At 34.3% G+C, this 27,553-nt stretch overlaps 1 protein-coding gene across 1 annotated transcript in view; it reads right to left on the bottom strand.

Annotated features, from left to right (window-relative positions):
* LOC145684189 (sphingomyelin phosphodiesterase-like) overlaps positions 1 to 27,553 on the bottom strand; it is a 215,479-nt gene that overhangs the window by 20,497 nt on the left and 167,429 nt on the right. The window contains exon 2 of the mRNA XM_081756208.1: positions 6,851 to 7,134. Within this exon, the coding sequence (XP_081612334.1) occupies positions 6,851 to 7,134 (284 nt within the window). The remainder of the gene's footprint in view (positions 1 to 6,850; positions 7,135 to 27,553) is intronic.

The raw sequence follows: 27,553 nt of genomic DNA, 5'->3' as shown, positions 1-27,553 counted from the left end.
AGAAATATAATTTGATAAGGAATTCGCCCGGTATTTCTTATAATGTTAGTATGTGTATAATCGGCAAAGACATGTATGTGGCAAATTTCATGTCAAAAGAGCAGTAAATAAGAACAATAAAACGAAAATAAAAATTTCTTGTCTATTTAGCAACATTTTGATTTACTCATTCTAATTTTCGTATTTATAATTATTACCACAAATATACATTTCCCGATTATACACATAGTAGCAGTATTAAAAGTACCCTACAAAATCAGTATCAAATTATATTCTTACAAGAAGACAGTTATAGATATGCGACAATCATTTTGGACATGATTGTACAATGTGTTCACAAAATTAATTATAGGATATAATTTTAATATTGTAAATATTATTTATATATAAAAGATAAATTTATATAACATTAAAAATACATTTTACAGAGCATGGGATATTTGATCAAAACCTAGTCTAATAGTAAAACTATAAACTTCACTTTAAAAGGAGAGAAACGCTTTGCGCATATAAGTCAATAGGCTTTAAAAAAAAAAAAGATGATATTGGTAGTCTAAAGCCTTTCTTTTTTTTATCTGCAAATGCCCAATGTGATGCATCTTCAAAATATTTTTGTAACTTTTTCACTGAGTAATTGTTTGTTTATAAAATTTACAATTTTCTACTCTAAAATAATGGTTTTCTTTTAAGCACTTGTCTCACAATTTATTCATCTAATCTGAACAGATAAATTTGATAGGCAAGTATGATTCCCACTGTAAACAACTGGCTTTGATTTCTTTTCTGTCTCAGTAACTTCGCTATCCGGATTCCTCTAATTATACACCCTCGCCTTGCTGCAACAATAATGTCTGACTGAATACTTACGTCATTGTTTCCTTTCCTGCCTTATCTTTCATTTACGTCATCCAGCCTGAAGATTTTATCTTTTATATTATTATTATTACTACTATTGAAGTAGAATTCCAGGTAGCTCTACTCTTAAGTTAAAATTTTCATTCGCTTGATTATAATCACACAATGATAATTTATAATCACATGATCACCCAAAGATCGTAATCACAAATTGATCACTTGAACGGTTACCTTATTATGCTTTAGGACCAATACGTTCCTAGGATCAATGAGAGGCTTTTTAAAACAAATAAATATAAGTAGTTCTATCCATGAAAAGTTTTTGTTACACTTTTTTTTTATTGCGATGCATAGTGTTAGCAATTATAATGTTTGTGTGTGTCAATAGTAGTGTTTCTTACATATGTCATAACTCCGTAAGTAGCTGGTAAAACATTATACTAAAATCAGAGGCTGATTATTAGACACACACGCAGGAATTTATTTCAAGAGAGGTCCAAAGCTTTTGGTAGGTTCTAAATTCGAAATGAGGATAAATTATATTAGAATTTGTAAAATAACTCGAGGAGACCGGATTACCAGGACCTATTCCTTGCATACGTCCCTGCTGATTACGAAAATATTACAGAGCAATTTATATCTGTAACACCCGACTAACGAAAATTCAAACATTTTAAATGATCCAGTACAATTTAAGGGAGCTTAAAGAAATAGGACCAATATGTCCTTTTGTCTTGAAGGGGTTAACCGGTTCTAAAGATTTATTATTATTATTATTATTATTATTATTATTATTATTATTATTATTATTATTATTATTATTATTATTATTATTATTATTATTATTATTTTATTGTCATCTGAAATCAGCATAATTTGTACAATTTTACGTAAAGTAGAGTTTGTAATATTTTCAGCTACCAAGAACGTTATCAAACGCTGGAGAAAGTAAACAAAAGATGTTACAAGAAAAGGAAACAATAGCGTAAATATTCTGTCAGTCAGCCATTATAACCACATGATGGCTGGCTGACTGAATATTTACGCCATTCTTTAACGGAAGGGACCAAGGTGGCAAGTTTTTGCGAAAGAAAAGAAAATAAATCCAATTATCTGCAGAAAGAATAAGTAGGGTGGGAAATGCTTTTATACTTTAAAAAAAGAAAAGAAAAACATTTTTTTACAGTTTTAACTATTGGCCATTATACCTTGTTAAATTACAATTTAAAAAAAGTAAATACGAATTGTGTTAGATTAGAAGTACTCCGAAGTTTCTGATGTTCATTGGAATTACAATCCTTTAATCGTTTACCAATAAACCTAAAATAAATAGAAAAGATGTCACTTTTTTAAAAAAAGAAACCATTTCAATAATTGTTACTAACAATAGCTTCTATAGTATTTCTATAACATTTAGGATTTTATAACGTAATTATTAGGAATTAGGGTTACTCACATACTATGATGATTTTGTCTAAAAAATACATTACACATCTTAAGTTTAAATACAAGGTGAAATAGATTTAAGGCGGATCACCACCCAGAAGTCAATACATATTTTAGCTCATTCCCTCAACTATTGCGCAATGAAACGTTACATATTATAAATATTGTACTATAAGATAGAGTACTGTATTCTTTCAGCTACAGCACAAGACTGATTCATTTGGTTGTGTCTCCTGATGCCGAAAAATGTAACAAATAAAAGAAAATATTTGATTCGTTTTACAATGAGCACACAAGAGGCACTTGCTGGTAGATCTTACTAGAAATGCTCCGTTTTATGAAATGCTTATTTGTATGTGTAAAGTATTTTAAAGTAACAATCTTATCACGAAATAGACATATTGTTTGACTGTGTTTCGTGTTATGTTTCATATTTTATTTAAATATTAATTTACATTTAAGGATATAGATTTTGAGACGAAACTTGCGCAGAACGCCATAATGCGTCGTTGCCAAATTTGTACGTTTACTGTAGTAATCCAATAAGAAAATTCCTGGATTCTAGCGTTGCAGTTCGAGAAGTGGAATCGCGGTAAGGGTCGAAAACTAAGTTTTCCAGTAAGTATCTAAGCATAATTCCATGATTGCTCCCTTTATTATCTGGCATCAGTAAACACTCGACAGTATCTGGCAATGCCGCACTATTCAAGCAGCGTTTAGGATAGCACCGAGAACACCTAGTGATTCACCTTAATACAAGTTTATTACATTTTGTTTGTAAATACTAAGGAAATTTTATGCTTCTAATTTTTTTTCTTCAAAAAAACTTCTTATATTGGTCACGAGTAGCTTTCTAAACAATAAAAGGTTTCACAATATAAACTGCACTAGTACTAATAATTAACAATCGCCGCTCCATTACGTTCGTTGCCTAGATACTGCCTGTCTTTATTTGGAAAAATAATAGCGATGACGACGTTGAACGTGAACATGTTTTGCTGTCTACTATTAAGACATCGGCAGTATTAAATGTAAATAAGATCGTAATAATTTATCTAAAATTCACAAGTATTTATTCCTGTGAAGCACAAAGTAATTTATTAAGTGATCAGCATGTACACACAATATAAATTACACAGAGTTGTTACGGTTTACCTTTAAAACAATGCAATATTTAACAAGCTTTACCGCCAACCCATATGAAGCATACTACATTTAACGGGCCTAACCATATTGAGATTTGAGGATTAATATTTTTGTAACCGCACGTTAGCTTGGGAAACTAAACAAACAAAAATAGTTAAATCTAAAGAATTAGGACTTTCAATTAATCATGATTTTATTTTATAAGCGTACGGCAAGTCGAAGGCTTAAGGGAACAACTAGTGGTCATACTATAAATACATTTTCTTCTGTGACAATTGAGATATATGTACGTTCATTACGTTCATTGCGATATTTATGTACATGAAAAGTGATAAAAGAAATAAATACTGTAAACAAAAATAAATAAATAAGATTGAATATAAGCAATTAAAACAACAAAGAAAGAGCTTCAAAGTATTATCTTAAAAAGGGAGGGGATGAACATTGGAAATTAAAATTAATAATGATTTTTATCAAAGTTCTCGATTTGCTGATAAAATGGTTTTGTTGCTGTAGTTCCATTTTGATTAGATTGGAACGTCCATTCCCAACAACAAAGAGATGGGGATGGGGTCCTACAATTTAATATAGAATCCGAACATAGGTTTCGTGCAGCAGAAGCAAGAACACTAGCTATATAACTTGCAATGTTATAGTGTACATCACGTAAAAGAATTTGGTTTGTTATAGTGTACACAACCAGTGTTCGTAAGTTTCTTTAAGAAAATTTCCCTCAATTAACACATAATTTTCCCTTTTCATATCCCTAGTTTGTTGAGTGCCCAATTCCTATAACAGAAGTTATGTGATAAGATTAATTTAGGTACGTTAAAGGAAATGCCAACAACATTTGTTTTATTCTTTTTTGCTTTTTTTTTTTAACAAAAGTACACACAAATACTCCCATCCAACAATGGGTGTAAATTATGATACTTTGAACATAAACTTTCGCTATTGTATTGATTTATTTCTGAAGAACACAGAAAAAGTTAAGCTTTTATATTTGTAAATCTGTGCGAGAATTTCCCTGGATTTTCAAGTTCTATCAAAAAATTCTCCCCCTTTTTTTCCGCTAAATTTACCTACTAAATTTCCCTAAATTAGGGAAATTTCCCTCTAAGTACGAACACTGCACCAACGTAAACATTGAAATTTGAAATTTTTAACGGCTCAACAATGGAAGTTTGCTGCTGCTTTCCGGCCGTCAACAACATTTCGCATTTCTTCCTGCTCATCACTCCCTACCAGTGTTCGTAGGTTTCCTTAAGAAAATTTCCCTTGACTGAGAAAATTTTCTCTTTTGTTATCAAATTTTCCCTAGATTGTTGAGAATCCAATTCCTATCACATAAGTTATGTGATAAGATGAATTTAACAATATTAAAGGAAGCGCCAACCACTTTGTTTTATACATTTCGTTTTGGATTCCGTTTTTTTCTTTTTTTTTCACTTTTTCCTTCATTTTCTGTAATAAAATAAGACACAAAAGTACACCCAACCATCAAAGGGTGCAAATTATGCTACTTTCAATACATACACACCTGATTTACTTCTGAAGAACAATGACAAATTTATGCATTTATGTTGGTCAATTAATCAGCGCAAGAATTTCCCTGGATTTTCACGTTTCATTGAAAAGCTTCCCTCTTCTCTTTTAGCCAAATACACCTGCGAAATTTCCCTAGATTAGCGAAATTTCCCTCAAACTATGAACACTGCTCCCCACGCAAAATCTATGGTGCACTTGACAGAGGGGCCGCAGTACAAATTTAAATTACACATCTCGTCCAATATACAAAGAAGTTTTTAGTAAAGCAAATTCCTCAAGAAATGGGAAATATACAGACATTTCTGCCTCGTTCTGAAGAAAGTTAAGTAGAATAATTTTACACATTCTTTTAACACACTTTGTCCAATATTAATATCATGTTAGAAAACTTGGCTGTGGAGAATATGGGATGAAAATAATACTAAAAACACGAAGGAAAAGATGATGGGAAAAGTATATTTGTCATTTGAGACATGCGGCCGACAACAGAGTAAACGCCAAGTAGGGGCGAGTACAAAAACAGTTTTTTCGGTCTTTAGGATAAAACCAAAGTAATTTTTCAAAACTAAAAAGCCGGCTTGGTTTTCTATTAAAAATTCGCTTCAGTTTAATGTCAAAAACTGATTTTGGCCATCTGTATCACCGAGTAAATTGTGCAAAAGAGGCGTTCTACAAGGCTTCAGCTCATTCTGCATCCACCTAGGGTCGTGTTGTTCCACTCGGCTTTGCACAAACAGAATGATTTCAGTAATTATTGAGACAAGATAAACTCAGGAATCCTATATTTTAATGTTCTATTGAAAAATCCCAGCTTTGTATAAATTGGCGCTACAAGTCTCAATTAGAGATTTTGAAAGGTAGTAAAGTATTAACAGATCAAGTGTTTTTAACTAGTTTTTGATAGTTCACGACTGGAAACGAGAGAAATAGGAATGACAAAAGAACTATTTAGGAAGAATATAAAACCTTATTTATTAAATCTCAGGGGCAAGAGTTACGAAAAATCAAATCTTTCGTGTGAATTATTGTACTGTATAGGGCATATTTAAAGGTAATGCAATCGACTAAAACTTCTGAAAAAAAAAAAAAAAAACAGACAAAATGAAATGAACAGAATGTAATAGCTATGAAGGAATGTTGTGAAAAGTAAAAAAAAAAAAAAAAGGAAGAATATTGAGGTAACTAAAAAGATGAAATTTGACATATTTGACATTGTTTGAGATTACTTTTTTTTTTTTTTTTTTTTACATCTTTAGTATTGTTTCAAATGAAATTTTTACATCTTTAGTATTGTTTGAGATTAAATTTTTGCATCTTTTAGCATTGTTTGAGATGAAATTTTTGCATCTTTAGGCATTGAGATGAAACTTTTTATATCTTTAGTATTATTTAAGATGAAATTTCTACATCTTTTAGCATTGTTTGAGATGAAATTTTATCATCTTTAACATTGTTTGAAATGATTTTTTTTACATTAGTATTGTTTGAGATGAAATTTTTACATCTTTTAGCATTGTTTGAGATGAAATTTTAGCATCTTTATATTGTTTGAAATGAAATTTTTTACATCTAGTATTGTTTGAGATGATTTTTTTTTTTTACATCTTTTAGCATTGTTTGAGAAGAAATTCTTACATCTTTTACATTGTTTAGATTAAATTTTATCCTGTGATAAGTGATAGAAGATATTATGGAAGGCACAGGATAGATACGAGAATGGTTAATGATATTACAGTAAATAATGGTTACATCGTGGTAAGGAAGAAACCACACATATGAAAACTCATTTTGCAGCAAATGTTCTACCAATAATGGAATAATACTAGAATACTTAAGATACTTTATGTACACTCACCACATATTGCTTCATAACTGCATCGCACACTCTGTCACTTTGAATTCGGAACGTGGTACACAGGAGCTTGGCAGTCCCTCGTACATTTTCCTCGCTTTGACTTGAGCGAATCATAAGTATCAACATATTCATGGCTGCACGGCATCCGAAACATGTCAGGCCATCGAATACGCTTCTTTTCTCTCTGGTTAACGAAATCAGCGATGATACCACGGAGCTGTTTAAGCTTTTCAGCGTGTCGATCACTGAAGAGATGTCGAAAGCGGGGACCTCTGCTGGTGAAACTGTAAAGAAAGAAAGAAAAAAAAACTTATTATCATCATTCATTCCAAATTAATAGCCGTCATGCAAGAGTAAAACGTTTTCACATTTGTAAAGACTTAAAACAGATGAATAGTGCTATTTTAAATCATGGGAACGAAATTAAGTTGATTGATTGATTCAACTTTAGCATCCTTTTTTTTATCACTGAGGCTACACACACTCGGAGTCTGAACCACATGCAACCCCATCGGAAAACAAACAGAAACATAATTGCTATGAGTGGAAACATGCACATTTTCGGGACTGATTCACTAGATTCTTTTACAAGGGATTAAGGCTATGGGTGCCAATCCTGATGGACCGAGTGGGCCTGCTCCTACAATCTAGTTTGGAAGGAACATCCCTCGAATATGCTCTTAAGACTAAGGGAGACGGATGATTAAAGGAAATTATCGATAATGGGAGAATTAGTGGAAGGAAACGGGAGTACCCCAAGAAAACCCACGGGTACGATGTTGTCTACCAGAAACTTACTTGATTGGGGATCGAATCAGGGGCCCCTCACACCAGAGGTAAGCGCTCTACCACTGAACCACCGTGCCCCCCAATCTTGTTTAAGCCCACCAGAATCTGAATATATTTTCTTGAATCTTTGCTTGGATATATGACAATGAAGTACACATACCTAATTACCCCCATCCCAAGTCATAAAGAAGTTAGCCCATTTCCGAGGATGTCCAACTGAAAGAAAGAAATATTTTTATTACATCAATTGAATAATTTATAGTGCTATTCAAATGTGCTACTAAATATAGGTATATGGTCATATATATTGACTGAACCATTTGAAAAGAGGTTTTTGGATATACCTAGGCAGCTATCAGCTACCTAGAACTAGGTTTCCTTTATCATGTTACTTTGATTACAATGCGTTTCCTAAGAACGAGCGGAGAGTCCAATTTTATATGTAAAATTGACATTCTCACGATCCTTCTAAGTTAGAAACTTGGTATATAAACTCCTCACTAAAAAAAAGGGGATCGCTGCTCCGTCGTTTTTAAAAATTTTCAGTTTGAAGAGGAGGAAAAGGACATTTTCTATAATTTATTTCTTTACATTGAAATCGATGTTTCGTGAAGTTTGTAATCGCGTCACGGGGAAACAGTTCATCAATTTGAAACAACTTTTTGAATATAGTTAGTACCTACCTCAACATGGGATTTTATTATATATTCGATGATTAAAGAGCGTATCCTAAGGGAGTAAGGGGTTCAAAATTTATACCAAAAATGGAATAGCTCTGAAATTTGTATTGCTACACTTCCATTGACATATGTATTCTAAGGGGAAGAGGAGACATATAATATATACTATAAACCTATTCTTCAGGTGCGAAGAACGAACATGCATATATATATATATATATATATATATATATATATATATATATATATATATATATATATATATATATATATATATATATATATATATATATATATACATGGGCGGCGATTCAGGGGGGCAAAGGGGGGCAGTTGCCCCCCCCCACTTTTTTGAAATTACCCATTAATGTATATAGTTTCATTTGGAAATATAAAGTTTTGTAGGTATTATTGGTTCATTGAATAAAAATGGTGCCATAAAATATTTGTCGTTCTATGAGTACGTATCGGAGTCTTCCCGTGGAATTAAGAAAGCTATAGGAATTGTGTTTGAACTGCCACTAAAAATGGCCCAAAAATTAACCTATTGAAGCGCCACAATTCGAGCGTATTTTCATTTCTTCTTGCAATTGATCGATATGTTGATCAGCCGCTCTGGAACCAATTGAAATAACATTTTGCAAGAAAAGAAGTCCTTCACAAGTTATTCTTTAATTGTATATACAAAAATCGACAGTTCCTAAAATGTATTTTCTTCTTTGTAATAATAATATTTTGATTTGATTTTTTCAGTTGAACATCCTGTTCAGCAGCGAAGTTATATGAGACGTGGACTTAATGATCAACGTGGAGTCCGAACCACCTGAGCTCTCTCCGGGAATCGAGCCCAGGTCTCCCACGTCTAAGGCGCGTACGCTAACCACTTAGCCACGAAGGAGCTCAGTAAGGAATATTAATTTTGCAGTGTAATATACGAGTTTAGGGGTGTACATATACAGTTTTTTATATACAATAAAATTTAGTGAATTCAGCATAATTCTAGGTTTTAGGATTATTTTGTATAACTGAAATGTGGAGTGACTCTAAGTATTGCTGAGTTTTGATATATTCCAAGAAAGTGAAAACTGTACTTAATGGCAGCGAACATGTTTCGGGAAGCTGCAAAAGTATTTCTTTAAATGTCGTAGCATATGCTTATAGTATTCACTGTCATTCTAAGAGTAATAACACATATAATTGCATTCGTGGAATTAAAAATGTAAGTTGTTCATTAATTTTCAGTTTCAATATAACTTTTGCAAAACAAGCCTCATTATTCATTACTATGATTATTTGATTAATATTATCCTTTTTGTTTATTTGTTTTGCAAATTTGTTATTAAATAGGCCCCTAATCTGATCACACAATTTTCCAGACAGATATTCATGAGCAAAGAATCAAATCTCTTCTTACACCTTCGTTGTTTAAGGGTACAAAGGGCTAGTATCTACGTGCGTTGCTGTTGTCAATTTACTTAATAAAATATGAAACAAGATATACGGTATAACTGAAAAAGACAGTATCCTAATAGTTATACAACCTTTCGTCAAACAAAGTGTTACAAGCAACCAGGAAAACTATCACTGATATCAAATATTCAGATCATGTCTTGCCCCCCCCACTTTTAACGTCCAGCCGCCGCCACTGTATATATATATATATATATATATATATATATATATATATATATATATATATATATATATATATATATATATATATATATATATATATATATAGGTATATTGTTATTAGTCTTGTTATTATTTTGTAATTTTCAATTGTAATGTCGAAGTACCTTTTGTCAATGTAAATAACTTCATTTTGATGATCAGTGGTAGAGCGTTCACCTCCGGTGTTGGGGTATCTGGTTCGATTACAACTTGCGCCGTGTGGACTTTGTGGTGGACAAACACCGTGCTCGTGAGTTTTCTCGGGGTTCTCCCATTTCCTCCCACTTTCTTCATTGAACCATTTCGCTCATCTCTCATCATCACCGTCTCTTTTAGCCTAACCGGCATAACTGTGGGACGTAAAACAAAGATTTCATTTCATTTTTTTTTCATTTTGATGATTTACAGATTAAAATATTTCAACTGAAAATCGTAAGATAAATTTGTCGTGAAATGAACACATACGGTACTATAAAAGACACTGATTAATAATTTGTTATTAGTTCTCTTCTTTTTTCCTTCTCCTCAACCTCCTTCTACTATGACTAGAAATGGATCAGATAATAGGAACGAACAGTGGCGTATTTACGATTTTGTTTCGGGGAGGCTTTGCTAACGTTATTTCTAGAAATGTGAAAATTCTCCAACAAATTTCATTTACTTTAAAATAGTAAACATAATTTCGGGGGACTTAAGCCCAGAAGCTGCCCCTTAAATACGCCACTGGGAACGAATAATTATCATTAATTCCGTTTGAAAACATTTCCTAGAAGATTCCTCTTGTTTCTCGTTTTATAGAGGTAGGTTTCCCTTGTTTTAAAGTGACTTTTGATTGTAAATGGTAATGTTTTTCATTATTTTATTAAGAAGAGTCTATAAAACGATTACTTAGGTAGAATTAAGTGAATTAACAATAATAATAATAATAATAATAATAATAATAATAATAATAATAATAATAATAATAATAATAATAATAATAATAATAATAATAATAATAAACATGTAAAATATCTGAAAATAACATTATAAATCTACACAACCTTCTATGCCATCTTGAAGCCTCGAATGCCATAGTCGAAATTCTCTCAAATTGAATTTTTGGTGACGTCACACAATGGTACCAAATACGTAATTTATCAGAAGAAAAAGAAACTTCCTGCAGAACCCCGATTTGTTAAGCGACGATTTTTTGCATGTTTTTATCCTGAATTGAGTTAGATTAATTTCAAGATGCTCCGACCAAACATTTCAGTAATATTTAAAAATATTGAAAGCATTAATAATAATAATAATAATAATAATAATAATAATAATAATAATAATAATAATAATAATAATAATAATAATAATAATAATAATAATAATAACCGTTTTTCGTTATTGATTTAAGTGATACTACAATCATAGAGCCATTAATTGGTCATATTAAAGTAAATACGAACGAAACGTGCAAGAATATATTACAAAAACTTTTTTACAAAAACAAACAAACAAAAACACGAGATAACGTACTGTAGAATAAAAATTTTTACAACATAAAAACTTACTTAACAAAACGATATTTTATTTTCTGATTTTTTAAATTATTAAATACTAATAGTTTTTTTCTTTCTTTCTTTTTTTTTTTTTTGTTAAGTTGCAATAATCTTATGTATTGTGGTACCAATCAAGTTGTCACTACATATTAAAACAGTAATTTCTAAGATTGTGAGATGACTTTGATATAGACGAACCTTCGATATAAATCAATTAGGTCAATCTTATCATAAATTATATTATGAACAAATTTGACTTCTTTCTCCAGCAAGGAAAAGTAAATTAAAATTTTGAAAGAATAGTATCATTAGTTAAATCATTGAGTACAAATTTAAATCGAAGCCAAGCCATGAACGAAATTTGCAATAGCTTTAATAGATTGAGAAATCGAAATCAAGTTCCTGTTCTATATTCAGGGGATTAATATAAGCGCAATATAGAGCTTATAAGTTAATACATATTTAAAGCCTCTAGCAGCTGATTTAATGAGACTCAAGTTCCTTCTGGCTTTTGACATTTTTTAACCAACATGTTCGTTAAACAAGAAAAATGAATTAAAATCTTTGAGTTTTACGTCCCACGATAATGTCGTTTAGGCTAAAGGAGACGGTGATGATCAGAAATGAATGAAATGGGGAATGAAGAAAATGGGAGGAAACGGGGAACCCCGAGAAAACCCACGCACACGGTGTTTATCCACCACAAAGGCCAGTTGCCGCGAGGTGGGATCGAACCAAGAACCTCATGCACCAGAGTAAACGCTCTACCACTGAGCCACCGCGGCCTCTGATACCATTTCAAATTTATGATAATCAATCTTGTATTGATAAACTTATAATAATAATAATAATAATAATAATAATAATAATAATAATAATAATAATAATAATAATAATAATAATAATAATAATAATAAAATGAGTAATGTCAACGAATGGCTACCGACATGATGCCTATATAATATGCTCTGCAACATTTACATATTTAATCTTATGTATTATACTAAATATTTGTTTGTAAATAGTAAAAGGTAACTATCCTTCTAATCCCACACTTCTATGAACATCACCTATAAATGCAAAATATTGGAATGTGACCTCTCATTATAATAATTATTACTTTCAATTTGTGTTTCTCGATGCGTTCAAAAGTGTCCATGACAAATTTGAACTGTTTATTTCCGTAGATCGGCGTAGGCTAACATTTTGCAAGGTAGTTAATCTACCATAACACTAAGTAGTTAATCTACTTAAAACATTTAACAAACTAGTTGAAATACCCATTCTTCGCATGGGTCAGATAAAATATCTAAACAAACTGAACAACGAACGAAAAAAGAAATCGGTCATTTTGCACTACTTTTGCATATCCCGGTAAGCGGCCCTTGAGACCCCCTGGTTCGAATTCTGAAAAAAAAAAAAAAAACGCCTCTGGACCCCAGCTGATGGGACTGTATTTGGAAGTCAACGACTGTAGCAATTTGAAAGTCATCGCTAATGGAAGTGTCAGTATTGATCTCAGCGACCAAGAAAACTATGGACCTGACATTAATATCGGTCATTTTGGATTATTTTTACATGTCTCGGCATCCCCTCAGGTGACATGTACGCAGCCGAATGGAGTGAATTTGGAAGTAAATGCGATCGGAGTTTGACCATTGATCTTAGCGACCGCGAAATCTATGAATTTGACACTAATATCGGTCATTTTCAAATACTTATACATGTCCCAGTAAACGCCTCCGTTTGAGATTCCCTTGGTTCGAAATTAAAAAAAAAAGTATTGGTCTGGAGCCTGGACCAAGGTACTTGTGACCAAAATTTGGTAACTCTTGGTCCACTCGTCTGATCCTCAGGCCGCACATAGACACACAGTCAGAGAGACAGACAAACAAACTCTTTATTTTATTTATATTAGATTATAGCTTAGCAATTTTTATTATTGTTATTAGTAGTTCTAAACGGCAAATTACCTTCACTTTTTAACATGTGATAACGCAGATAGTATCCCTATTAGCGTCAGACAGGCAAAGATAACGCAGTTAGCAACATTTATTAGCGTCAGGCAATCAAAGACAACGCAGTTAACAACATTTATTAGCGTCAGATAGGCAAAGATAACGTAGTTAGCAACATCTATTAGTGTCAAGCAGGTAAAGATAACGCAGTTAGCAACGTCTATTAGCGTCAGGCATGCACAGATAGTGCAGGAAGCTACATTTATTAATGTGTCTGTTTATTAGTAGAATTAGCGCGAGGCACAGATGGTGACGTTGGTCGTTTAAGAGTTATTTTTTTAAATGGCACGACAAAGTTCTTGTTTCAAAAGTAAAAATATAATTTTGTTTGTTATATAACTGCTCAGCTTATATACTTTCAGAGATTTGATTGCTGCTTCTTAAAAGGTGACTCAACAACATGCCTAGTAGGGATAGAAACTTTGTCAACTTGCTGATTCTTCTTGCGAATTAGAATATGATATTTTGCGAAACAAATTCTACCTTGTGTAGTCATCTATTCTTGAGAGGTTACTAATAAAATATCCTACAATCATAATAATAATAAAAAATAGAGTACTAAAACGCTTCGATGTGATACAAACATGTTACGTGATAAATGACTTATTCATATGAATGAAATCATGCAAATCTCATGTCACATAGAGCCATTCTAACTTTTATGAACACAAGTTATGAATAAGAAAAGAGTTTTTTTTTTTTTTTTTTTTTTTTAATCAAAGAAATTAAATTCCGTTTGAATGAGTGTTCTATGCTATGAGTTGTCTTAGCTTCCAACAGGATGCATTAGAATTCATTCAATGCTAATCTTACAGCAATTCAACAATGCATTGTGATAAGGTGAGTCAAAAGTTAGAACCAGTTTCTCTTTCAGAAGAGTTAGTTAATGGACCTTATTCCGTACTAGCCTTCACAAAAGTTATGAAACATAACGCAGCGCAAAACTTGCATGAAACAATTATAACTGGTATGCCTATTATCGCAAACTAAAGCGGAGATTTTGCGTTGAGTTGATCTAAACCTTTACAGAATGGGGTCCTGTGAGGACCAAGTTAAAATGTGAGGGGGGGGGAGACTATTTGTCTGCATAATAGTAACATTAATCGCAATTTAATTTACCTGAGTTTTGGGGAACGGGGCGAAGATTTCCTTCCCGCAAATATATCCAGATAAACATTGCAGATTCTTTCTCTGAAGTGGAGAAGTGAGATATTGGGCACTGCGAATCCATCATTGTATATTGAAGGTAGTTCCGATTTGAGGAATTTTCAATTCATGGACACCATATTAAAATTCGTCATATTAGATCGAGATAACTTAAAAACAAGGAGAAAGGTAGTTTATAAGCCGAACTCAAAACCTCCCAGTGTGCAAAGCTATGCAACACAGTCTCTGTTGCTCCTTAGGCTATACCTATTTAAACATTAATTTCCATAGAAAGGATAAATAAAGTACAATATACAAGACAAGCTAAGCTGAGCTTGTTCCTGATCGACTCGGCCACCAAACATACCGATATTTATTCCTTAGCCAATCGGCTTCTTGCCCACCAAGTATCGGATCCTCCCAGTGGTTGCCGTGAAATAAAATACCACCACATACAAGCTGAGCCGAGTCTGTCCTTGGCATTTGGCTAGCCTGTTGTTTCCCGCTTTGGGGGTAACTTGGGCATTTGGCTGGCCAACTCACTGTTGGGCCAACCTTAGCATTTATCCAGCCTACTGTTTCCCACTGTTGGGCCAACCTTGGCATTTGGCTAGTCTAGTGTTTTCCATTGCTGGGACACCTTGGCATTTGGATATTCCACTGTTTCTCATTATTGGCCCAATCTTGGTATTTTGCTAGCCTACTATTTCCCACTGTTGGTCCAAGCTTTGCAGTTGGCTAATTTCCTGTTTCCCACCGTTGGACCGATCTTGGCATTTGGCTAGCCTACTGTTTCCCACTGTTGAGCCAACCTTTGTATTTGGTTAGCGTACTGTTGGGCCAACCTTGACATTTGGCTAGCCTATTGTTTCCCACTAGTGGGTCCTTTGTCTCTGCTGCTAGGGTTCTTCATAACATATCTTATGGGTGGAAAGGGTTCGTGGATTCATTTAGACCATTTAATCTTAGTGGCGAACATTTTCTTTCATTTTTGTGTTTTTAGTTACTCTTCCTTTTCTTTAAGCGTTCCCACTACTTCATTAGTTTTCTCGTTGTCGCATTCACTTGTATTGTATTTATTTAAATACATCTTTAAGCTAAAGAGCAAAACAGCAGAATATTCAATATTTTATTTTCATTTCTTTTCTTCTTGGCCGCTTCAGAATCAAGACGGCATACAGACAATAACAAAAAGTTTAAGAACACCAAGTCATTGACTTCCTTATTAAAAAACTTGCTATGGCGGAAGAACAACCCAAAGCAACATGATCCAAGGATCACAACTATCTCGTTTTTTTTTTCTTTCTCTTCCGTGAAACAATATGCCACGTGTGTATGTAAGAGAGTACTCGCTGGCTGCTATCCACAATAATAAATCAGGTTTAAAAACACATATTTCGAGATTTCGCAATCTACTTGTACAGTACAAACGATGAGCTACTTCCATTTTCAAACAAGACCTCTTCATCATGGTTCACAAAGAGAAATTGTCTTGTTGAAACAGTTGTCTGTTGTCATTATGCATCATTATGTTAGCAAAAGGGTTTGTTTTTTGCACCTAAGAAAAAACTGAAAAGGAACATAGTATATAGCGCTTCACTAATACTTTCTGGTGTTCAGTATTAGTTTGTTTGTAAACAGTCTCTTCTTGTGCAATGCTTGGGAGTTTGTCCTACTGCCCAGACTTCCTGTTGACAAATATCAAAGCCTTATTTTGTTTATGGAAAGCTTCGAGTTTTGTTAAAACAGAATGGAAAGTTTAAACCTATAAGTTACGATGTTTATTATTAATAATCACCTTTCATTTTTAAGTTTACCTAAATATACTGTATATGTTCGAAATAGAGGTGAATTATAAGTTTTCTCTTGTTTGGAGCTTCCGTAATGCATTTCCGTGCTGAAGAAGGCTCTGTTGTTATCTTATAATTAGGAAATCATCCTACTGATGCATAAGTCATCGACTGAATATTTTATGCTACGGTAGATGAACTTATTCCAATATACAGACCGTATTATTTAGATAACAAAACCTGCTGAAGACAATGAAGGGGATCACGCGATGCATCAATGATCTTGCGTTTATATTAAGATTTAAAAGAATATCTAAATATTTTCGCCTAGACGTTTATGCAATCCGTAACTCTTTAATGTTTTCAGGATAGCATATTAGCATTACACGACACGTACGTCAGTGGTGCCCACCCCCCCTTATGTCCATGACGCACCCCCCCAATTGTCTATCCGTAGGTGTTCTTCCATGAAAAAAATCTTCTTTTCGATTAATTTTACCCCCCCCCCATCAAATATATTTATATAGATTTTTAACCCCCCTCAAATATTTCAATGACGCAGTTTGCGTCATAGCCCCCCCTTGTGGGCACCCCTGCGTACGTTTATGAATGAATGGATATCCACCGTTATATGTGAATATCTCTTAGAGCCGCGGTGGCTCAATGGTAAAGCGTTCATCTCTGGTGTATGGGATCCCTGGTTCGATTCCAGCTCGCACCAAGTGGACTTTGTGGTGGACAAACACCGTGTGCGTCAGTTTCCTGAGGTTTTCTCCGTTTCGTCCCACTTCACACATTTCTCCATTGCATTCATTTATCATCATCACCGTCCCCTTTAGCCTAGCCAGCAAAAACATGGGACGTAAAACTGAAAAATTTCATTTCATTTCATTTCCGTGAATATCTCTTGACTAGCAGGCTTAATATTGGACTAAGGAACAAGTTTGTGAGGTGCTATATATGGAATATTGGACTGTATGGTTCAGAGATTTGGACAATATACAAGTTAGAAAAGAAATGAAATTTTAGAGAGCTTCGAAATGTGGTGTTGGAAGAAAATGGTGAAAGTAAAATGGAGAGAGAAAGCAACAAATGAAGATGTTTATCAAACGGATGGGAGAGAAGAGGATGCTTTTGAAATGAAAATGGAATGAAATTTTTGAGTTTTACGTCCCACGTTTCTGCCGGTTAGGCTAAAGAAAACAGTGATGATGAGAGATGAATGAAATGGTGGAATGAAGAAAGTGGGAGGAAACGGGAGAACCCCGAGAAAACCCACGCACACGGTGTTTGTCCACCATAAAGTTCACTTGACGGGAGCAGGGTTTGAACTCGAGACCCCAAGCACCAGAGATGAACGCTCTACCAGTGAGCCACCGTGGCCCGAGGACGCTTTTAGCCAGCACAGGAAGGCCAACTGTGTTGGGCACATCTTGCGAAGAAATTGTCTTCTTCATACCGCCATAGAAGGAAAGATGGAAGAAAAACAAGGAATAGGAAGAAGAAGAACAACTGATCGATGATTTGAAGAATAGAAGAAAATATTGGAAGTTAAAAGAGGAAAATGAAGATAGAGAAAAGTGGAAGAAACATATCCAGGTATAAACCTACGTAAATAAATAAATAAGCCTTATTCGTCCCAGGACCTACCAAAGGCAGAATACTTAATAATAATAATAATAATAATAATAATAATAATAATAATAATAATAATAATAATAATAATAATAATAATAATAATAATAATAATAGATGTTAACATATCGACTCCATTAACGGAACTCGATCGAAATAATTCCTCTTGCTATTGCAAAATATATCATTTAAAAATTCGGTTTCGTTCAAGAGTTAGCGTGTAGAGTAACGAAGGACATATTAGCATTACAGTGTTATAAGAGCTACTATAGCATGATTTTTCTTAAAATATCGTTATATGAATCAAATAAAATATTAAAACCCAGGACTGAAATCATGACGCTAATGTCGGGATTTCGGACAGGATTAAGGTTGTCCATGAGACGAAACAAAAGACAACTCTCCTAATAGAAACAGACAAAAAAAATCAAGGATCTTATAAAATAGAGGATCTGCCCTTACACCAAAATCTTGAAGCCATACGTCACAGTTTCGCCACCCCTAGTCTGCCCACTCCGCCTAATAGGATCGCAATGTTTTGAGCCAACAATCATGGCGGAAACGAAAGTAGCCAATCAGACGATGGTAGAAACGAGAGTAGCCAATCAGACGTGCCGATGTTCGGTTGCTTTTTGGCTTCAACGATTTAATAGGATGAAGATACGTATGGACAGATCCTCTATTTATAACATCCTTGCAAAAAATATTCAGACGAGACATCACTTCCACGCAGTGATGCCGGCCCGTGAGGAAAATTCGATTTCGTGGGATTTTTTGACATTAATTTTTCGGAAAGAAATAATAGGAATTTTCGTGGAAATTGCCAACATACATGGGATTTTAATATATATAAAATTCAAGCAAACGAAGTTCTTAGGGCCGAAAAATAGACATAATGAATGATCAATAAGCATGAAATCACTGTTAATTGTCATATTTTAATAATCAGATTTTTTTCACGAAGCTTTGGAGAACTGATTTCATATTAAGAGGCCTCATCCCGGCGAAATTAAAATACCGCTAATTTTACAGTAATTATGTGATATCTTCAAATAGATAAAAGATAATCGAAATGTGGAACAAGAGCACCCTAGACAATATCATTTTACATGAGATACCGTTACCACGACTCACTTATCTGCTTTCGATTTCGAGCCATTTTGAAAATCGACATTTATTTTCGCGTTTCTAAACGGTTGAAAACGGAAAGCCACTAGGTGACTTGTGATAACGGTATCTCACGCAAAATAATATTGTCTAGAGCGCTTTTGTTCCACATTTCAATTATCTTTTATCTAATTAAAGATATCACATAATTACTGTAAAATTAGCGGTATTGTAATTTCGCCGGGATGAGGCCTCTTAAGATGCGGACTTACAGATTATAATATAGCATGCAGTTATATGAGGAATCCAATTCGGGTCTCCTGTTCCGTAGTCGAAGATAAAACAAACGCATCGTACGTTAACAGTTCATAAAATGTAATATATAAAGCGAAACCCAAAATGTGCTCACATGTTTACAGAACAGTGTTGCCGAGAGACGAGAAATTTCTTGTATCGTCTCGAAAACTAGAAGAAAGTTACATTATTTTTTTATTACCGTCAAATGGGGTGAATAGAAACACATTTTTGGCTATAGGAGAATATAAGTCTGATAATGTTAAAGATTTCGCGTATCAGATTATTCCAAAAGAAAGGTCTTAATATGCTAATGAATTTCAGTAAACGTCATATTAATTTATCAACTCCACTTTTCTTCACCTTGATTTTTCTTAATGTTTCTATTCACCCCTACCCATGGGGTGAATAGAAACAATTACTTTATTTTCATTGTTGTTTCTTTTATACTATTGGAAAGGTAAAAAAGAAACAGCGTATTTGTTGAAACGAACTATTTATTTGATACATGCAAGATATTAGTTCAATAAGACCAGTATTACATAAGTTACAAACTTATAAAACAATACAATGCACAATATAGGTATAAACGACCATATAGTTTTGATGATATTTGAATAAGATTTAAACCACTGAAATCATCAGGGAAACTTATCATGAGTTGAGTTGATTTTGAGGTTTACGTCCCGTTCAGCAGCGAGGCTATATGAGACGTGGACCTACTGATTAACGTAGAATCAGAACTACATGAGCTCCCGCCGGGAATCGAACCCGGGTCTCCCATGCCAAAGGCGCGTACGCTAACCGCTTAGCCACGAAGGGGCCCGAAAGTTATCATATACTTAAAGCGTGCTGACGAACTCCTAATAAAACCCAACAGTTTCGTTCTGAAAATTTCATTGTTTATGTGCTCTCTTATAAAACACTCCCACATATGCATCATGTTCCCATTTTCGCACTTGGGTGCTGAATAGTCTCATCGAGTTTTAGCTTCTCATTTTACCACAGCAAAATCACCAGCTTTAGAAAACCATAATCTAGTTCGTGATCGTCTGGAATGTTGTCTTCTGGAGTGTTGTCTTTCTCCTCTTCCGACAATACAAAGGTAGGTTGAGTTTCGTTGTGATTTGATGAAAATGTATCATTTTCAGAAAACAAACCAAAACTCTTACCAGAAACATCTATTCGTACTCTCTTCTTCCCTTATTTATTTTTTTCATCTTCTCTCATGCTCCTGAGAAGATCCATAAGGGAACGGTTTACAGTCTAAGATGACTTTTGCTGTTCTGTTTCTTCTCGTTCATTGTCTTTTTTTGGCAACATCCTCAGTATTTGGTCTCACAAAGGGGAAAAATTCCACACTTTTCAAATCCAGCCCTGATATTTTCCTCCTTCAGTTTCACACTTTTTTTTTTTTTCAGAAGACTTGGAAATTTGTTCTTAGAGATGGTTGATACATTCCTATCTGGTCCTTTTTTCTGCTCCTCAAGAATTTTCCACTCCTTGAGGAATTTCAAGAATTTCCCAAGAAGTGTTTCTATTCACCCCACTAATTAAAAATCATAACAATAACCCAATAAATTTAAATTTTGATTAAAAATAATTTACAAAAGGAAAACTTTTACTATGAACGTCAGTAAATGAAACAACAAACTACAAAATAGGCATATGTTGAAATGCAACAAATATGAAAATGTCATACTTACCAAGAAAGTTTGAGGAGCGCTAAAATACCGTGTAAGATTTCAGTAACACATTAATGCTACTGCCGTCTACCTCAATGTTCCCAACTCAATAAAACATTTTGTCTCTGCCCTGGACACTTTAGCCGTATAAGACTATGTTAAGAAATTTCAGTTTTCTTGATTAATTTATCGTCCAGATAAATCCAAAACTAATCTGGGAGTTTTGTTTCTATTCACCCCCATGTTTCTATTCACCCCATTTGACGGTATTAAATTCGAGACGAGGTTGATACGAGAAACTTCGCCAGTCTCATGGGTAACACTATTTTAACCAAATCTTAACCCTCAAACATTGTTTTCGTGTTAAATATGATTCAACTCCAATAAGGAGGTTTAAATGTTGTTTATCACTAGGCCCCAGAAGTTAAGGAAAAATCCTTTTTTACGAGTGGCCGAAGACAAGGCTTAACATAATAAATGTTCATTTTGGGTCATCGTAGGACAGAAAGTACTATTTTCTTTTACCTCCGGTGCTTGGGGTCCCTGTTCGATCCCAGCTCGCGCCGTGTGGACTTTGTGGTGTACAAACACCGTGCTCATGGGTTTTCTCGGGGTTCTCCCGTTTTCTCCCACTTTCTTCATTCCACCATTTCTCTTATCATCACCGTTTCATTTAGCCTAACCGGCATAATCGTAAGACGTAAAACTGAAAGATTTCATTTCATTTTTTTATTTGTCCTTTTTTTGCCTTTTTCGGCGTTTTTTTTGTTTTGTTTATTGGTCTTTTTTTTAAAGCTTTTAATAGATGTTAAGGTTTTTTTTTTCCCCTTCATCTTTCGACAATAAATTTATTGGCTATTAACTCGAATCACCACCACCTCTTAAACATCTTTTTTTTAGTAAAGAAAATTTCAATGATAAGACACTCTTCAACGACTGGACTGATAAGACCAGATCTGCAACAATCACAAGTCAGATAAGGAGGCGTAATAATGTCCTCCAGAAGAAGGGGTGATGGTGGGGAAGTTTTCTTATTTTAGTTTGTACTTTAGTTTGTGGAAGAAGGACAGACCGTTAACCTACCAGAAGCTTGTATTTCTTGAGCGTTATATTCATTAAATATGTAATTCTAATTAAATTGGATCTTATTTTTACGTCTTTTTTTAAAGATATTTTTAGATCTTTTTATAGGTTCTTTTTAGGCAATTTTTAGGTCTTCAACTTCCGAGCCCTATTTATCAAGGATGTTATAAAATAGAGGATCTGCAATACGTATCTTCATCATATGAACTCAATGAAGCCAAAAAACAACCGAGCATCGTCTGAGCCGGTACGTCTGATTGGCTACTCTCTTTTCCGCCATGATTGTTGGCTTAAAACATTGCGATCTTAGTGGCGCGGAGTGGGCAGAGTAGGTGTGGCGAAGCTGTGACGTATGTCTTCACGATTTTGTTGTCAGAGCAGATCCTCTATTTTATAACATCCTTGCTATTTATCATACTCTTCGTGGACTTCTCGCAGTGTTGTAGGGTTCTGATAATTTTTAGGTAAACTTGAAAAAACAAAGGCATACATTTTGTATATAAATTTACTAATTGAGACGCAAAAAAATTTTTGAGATGAGATTAAAAGAAAAGCTATTCGAGTATGAGACGAGTTGAAAAAACTATTTCTCGTCTTATCTCGTCTCACTGGTGACATGGTTACAGAAGAAGGAGAGGAAATTATAGGTTTAGTGAGAAGAGAGAGAAACCATAATTCAGAGATGGCGTTGATCAATGAAAATTTGACCTATGATGATTCACTGACCCATCACCCACCGTGACCTACGATCCACGGCCCACCGTGACCCACGCCCCATCATGACTCACCACCCACCGACCCACCGAAACCCATCATCAACTGACTAAACAGTTTACACTTGTAATAGAACAAAGTTGTGAAATTATCACTAATCGGAGTTTGAATTTCTACGGCCAATGCTTAAGCACTGCTCTGTTACAATACCGGTGGATCTGACCTTTACGATGGTGTGGTATAAAATGGAAAAGTGTTTGTCATGGACCATATTACGATGAATTCCAATTTAATTATCATATAGGCCTATAATTATTTCCTTGTTGAAATACAGATACTTTTCTGTGGATAATAATATGAAATTTGGAAGTCTCAAATCAAGGTAGAGGAGGCCAACGTAAAGGAATAAAAAGTGTAAAATTCGACTGCATCCCGAAAGCCAAGTAGTAAGTCCTATTGCTATTATTACAATTATAAATATCAATATCCAAAAGTGACTGAAGTTCTTCTTTCACTTAGATATACTCATCTCAGATAAGTAAATAGAATCAAATGAAAAAAGAAGGAAAAATGGAGGCCTTGAAAGTGAAACGTAGACAAATTTACCAGTGTTTAGAAGATGCTGTCAACAATGCACTAGAGATCTACACGGGCCGGAATTTTTAGCGGGGTCCGGCCCGATTTGTAAATTTATAATGAGAGACCCGACTCGAGTCCGAAATATGTTTTAGCCTTTAGGCCCCGAGCTCGTGTGATATTCATATGAGCCCGAAATAAGCCCGAATTACAGGAACTTAATAATTAACGCTAAATTGTATTTTTATTTATAATAATTAGAGGTTTAATTTTGCATTTTAAAAGCTTACGTAATTCACAGAGAATGAAATAAAGATTATCATTTACACTTACTCACTAGCCCTATATTAATTTTTAAAGAAAATGACTAGGGATGCGCACGAGACAAGATTTGAGGCTGTCTCGTCTCGACAATGTGCTGTAAAAGTGATGTCTCGACTCGAAAAATGTATTCTTCTCTATTGGAAGAGCTGTGTCTCGACTCGAATTTTGTCAGAAAAATTCTGTCTCGACTCCTCTCGTGCGCATCCCTAAAAATGACCAATCATGTAAATTCCGTCTCCCTTAACCTCGGTGCATAACTGTGTGATGTTAAACTAAATATTTCATTTAATTTAATTTAATAGATTCTCATGAAATGAAATAATTCAAATATTTAAAACAAAATGTCAATGTCTCCAAATTCTTATACAAATGAATATATACTGGACTCACTCAGATAGTCCTCAAAGCAATCATTGTCGATTGCCGTGAAGAAAAAGAATGGAGTCCACACTTTTGCTACTCAAACTTTCACTTACTAAGCTAAGCATGTTTATTTCTGTTACTTTTAGTTTTTCTCTCCTTTACACAGTTATCTTTACTCTTAATTGCACAAAGATAATCAGATTTATTGTGTGGGCGTCTCAAGTTAAAAATTTAGATGTGCTTTGAAAGTTCTTCAGAAATAATGGGCCGATAAATATCGTCGTACAGTATCTTTCCAAAGTTAGGCCCAAAAAAGCCCGAGAAATATGGTTGTAGATGTAGATTTAAAAATTTACGGCCCGAGCCCGAAGTGATTTATGCTTTGTAGACCCGAGCCCGACCCATGGGCCTGGTCTTGCCTAAGCCCGCGGGCTCGGCCCGAGCCCCATGCAGACCTCTACAATACACTGAGCAGAGTGGATCGGTGGCTGAGAGTGGGTCATGGTGGGTAGCATTGAGCCGCGTCCTGTTGACTCACTCACAAATCTTAACCCACTTCATCTCTACCATACTTGTTAGATTATGTTAGCAGATTTGAGGTTCATCATATGTATGATGAATTTTCGTGATTTCCGGTTATTCGTGGATCACTGGATCATATCGGGTCAAGATCTTATCCAGGCAAGATGAAATTATTGGATCTCGCGCCTCGCGGATCTGACGATTTCTGGGTCACAGATTCGAAAAATTCATGACTAATGTTTTATAACTACCCCCTCTGAGTTTGGGTAATACTTAAATTTTAATAAAGCTTATACTAATATAGCATTAACCAGTTGAGAATGCTCCAAGAGCATTGGTAGAACGAATTAAAAAGAATTAATTTTTCTTACTAATTTCTAGAAGCTTTGTGCCAATTGTTCTATATACTTTAATATTATACTCATTAAACAATTCTTGTAATAATATATCTATGCATTTATAATTTCCTTGAATACTAAATTTTTTCCACATGTTATTTTTAATAGTTTTGTTAAAACGTTGTACGAAATGTTGCTTCACGAAGACATATGATCAAAATGGGGGGTTCAAAATTGAAAAATTCGCAAAATATTATCTCTATGACTTACGATTTCCGAGATATGGCTCCTTAAATCTTCGGAAATCGGAACATTTTTGGCCAATATCTCGGAAACGGTAAGAGTGATGAGAAAACTTTAGATAGTTTTTAATGCTGTATAGAATGGACGGCTCAAAATTTAAAAAAAAAAAAAAAAAAAAAAAAAAAATACAAATTACACACACACACACACACGCACACACACACACAGAAAATAGAGAATTCACTAACGAACTTTCAAAGTTCGTCGAAAAATCTTCATTGTTTTAACATATTTTTAAAAAAAGTGGGAGTGATAGTAGTGAAAAGCTTTAAACACTTAATGGACGTTTTTTTGTATTACATGGGAAATACAACATTTGCTGTTTACAATTTTTTTTCTTTTTTACATTCTAATAATTAAAAATTAAGCGGGAAAACCAGTCATAATTTTTGCCTCAAGAGGATTAGTACCAGTTTACCTTGCGATTATTCAACACCTCAAATGAATAAGGAAATTGAAAAAGTCAAGCAACTGGCCGTGAACTTAATTACCGGTATATCGCTTCTGAACATTCGTCTACTCTACTCTTTCACGTGGAAGATTAAAAAAAAAAAAAATCTTAACGAGATAACTACCGTGTCGCATGGCAGCAAGACCATATTTACTATACATTTGGTTAGATTGTTTGGGTTAATTTTCGCCTGATGATTCTTGCAAAATATTCTTCACAAATATAGGTTAATGTGTGAGGTGTGTTCAAAAAGTATCGAACCTTACTTTTTTTCCCGCTTAAACCAATGAAGCGTGGAAGCTTTCTTCAGTGTAGTTTTAGAGGGGTCACTTATGCGCAGTCGTGATTTTTTTCACGCCCGCAGAAAGTGTCAATCGCTAGCAGTCGGCCAACGATTGAAGACGTGTAGTGAGGGATTGTATGATTTCAGTTTTTGTAAAATGACAGAAAAACTTGAGCAGCAATATTGCATCAAATTTTACCAAAAGCTTGGCGATACCCAAGCGGAAACAATTCAATCGAATCAGTACATTTAATTTTGAAGGACACTTTGGGCATGAGGAAAGTGTCCGCGAAATTTGATTCAGGCTTTCATCGCTAAATACAACATTCCTATGTGACGTCAGACTCCCTACTCACCCGACATGGTTCCATGTGACTTTTGGTTATTTCCCAAACTGAAAATGTCCCTAAAAGAGACCCGATTGCAGTCATGCGGATGCGACGGCACGGTTCCTCACCATTCCAGATGTATTTCCAACAATGGAAGTAGTGCTGGGAGAAGTGTGTGCATTACCAACAAAACTATTTAAAGGGGATTAGTGTTTCGGATTTCCAAATCAATAAATGTATGATTGCCAACCAAAAGTTCGATACTTTTTGAACACACCTCGTATGTCCATGGCTATGCCATGAACTACCTCAAAAATTACTTATTTATTTGGGTTAAGAAGTTTACGAATCTACTTTCTATGTTGAAAAGTTACTATATATACATTTTAACCTTTAGCTTAAACGAAGTGATCACTACTTCTAAGAGGAATTCTCCTTGGTGAAATAACACTCGCTGGAATGGTTTTTTAAATCGCCGACAAAACAAATTTGCTTGCGACATTTTAGTAGGTTGTTTGCAGCTGTTTAGCAAGTTGCACTGTAAGAGATCTGGCACCATTTCTTTTCTAGACGCGAGATTATAGCTATGGGAAGAAAAATAGATTTAATCAACAGATGACATAATTAGATGTGAGTTGGAAATGCAATTTTTTTTTTTCGCGAATTGAGCCCATAGAACATTATGATTCGTGTGATAGCCTCGTGTATGTTTACTTTTGACGCACCACTCGAAACAACTGTTCAAAAATTATAATTATTTTTACTAATTTCCTTGTTATTGTCTTCTCTAAATACCTTAATTTGTGCTGAGCGACATGAAAATATCTCACTGGACAGAGATAAAATTCAAGGGGGCCATCAGAAGTAATTGTTGAAAAATTACAATTCTTTTTACGATTAACGTATAAATACAGCGTCTGGATGTATGGTATAAAAACTACAGTGGAAGAAACACAAAACCTGTGCTAGGTAGCCATTAAAAAGCACAAAATGCTACCTAACCGAGTCAGGGTAGGGCGGAGTTCGGGGTCCCGAGCACTTGCGAGGGGTACGTCCGAAGG

The sequence above is a fragment of the Thermobia domestica genome, chromosome 4 (genome assembly GCF_964235325.1).
Source record: "Thermobia domestica chromosome 4, izTheDome1.hap1.1, whole genome shotgun sequence".
Taxonomy (NCBI): domain Eukaryota; kingdom Metazoa; phylum Arthropoda; class Insecta; order Zygentoma; family Lepismatidae; genus Thermobia; species Thermobia domestica.
This window is presented reverse-complemented; position numbering and strand designations above follow the sequence as displayed.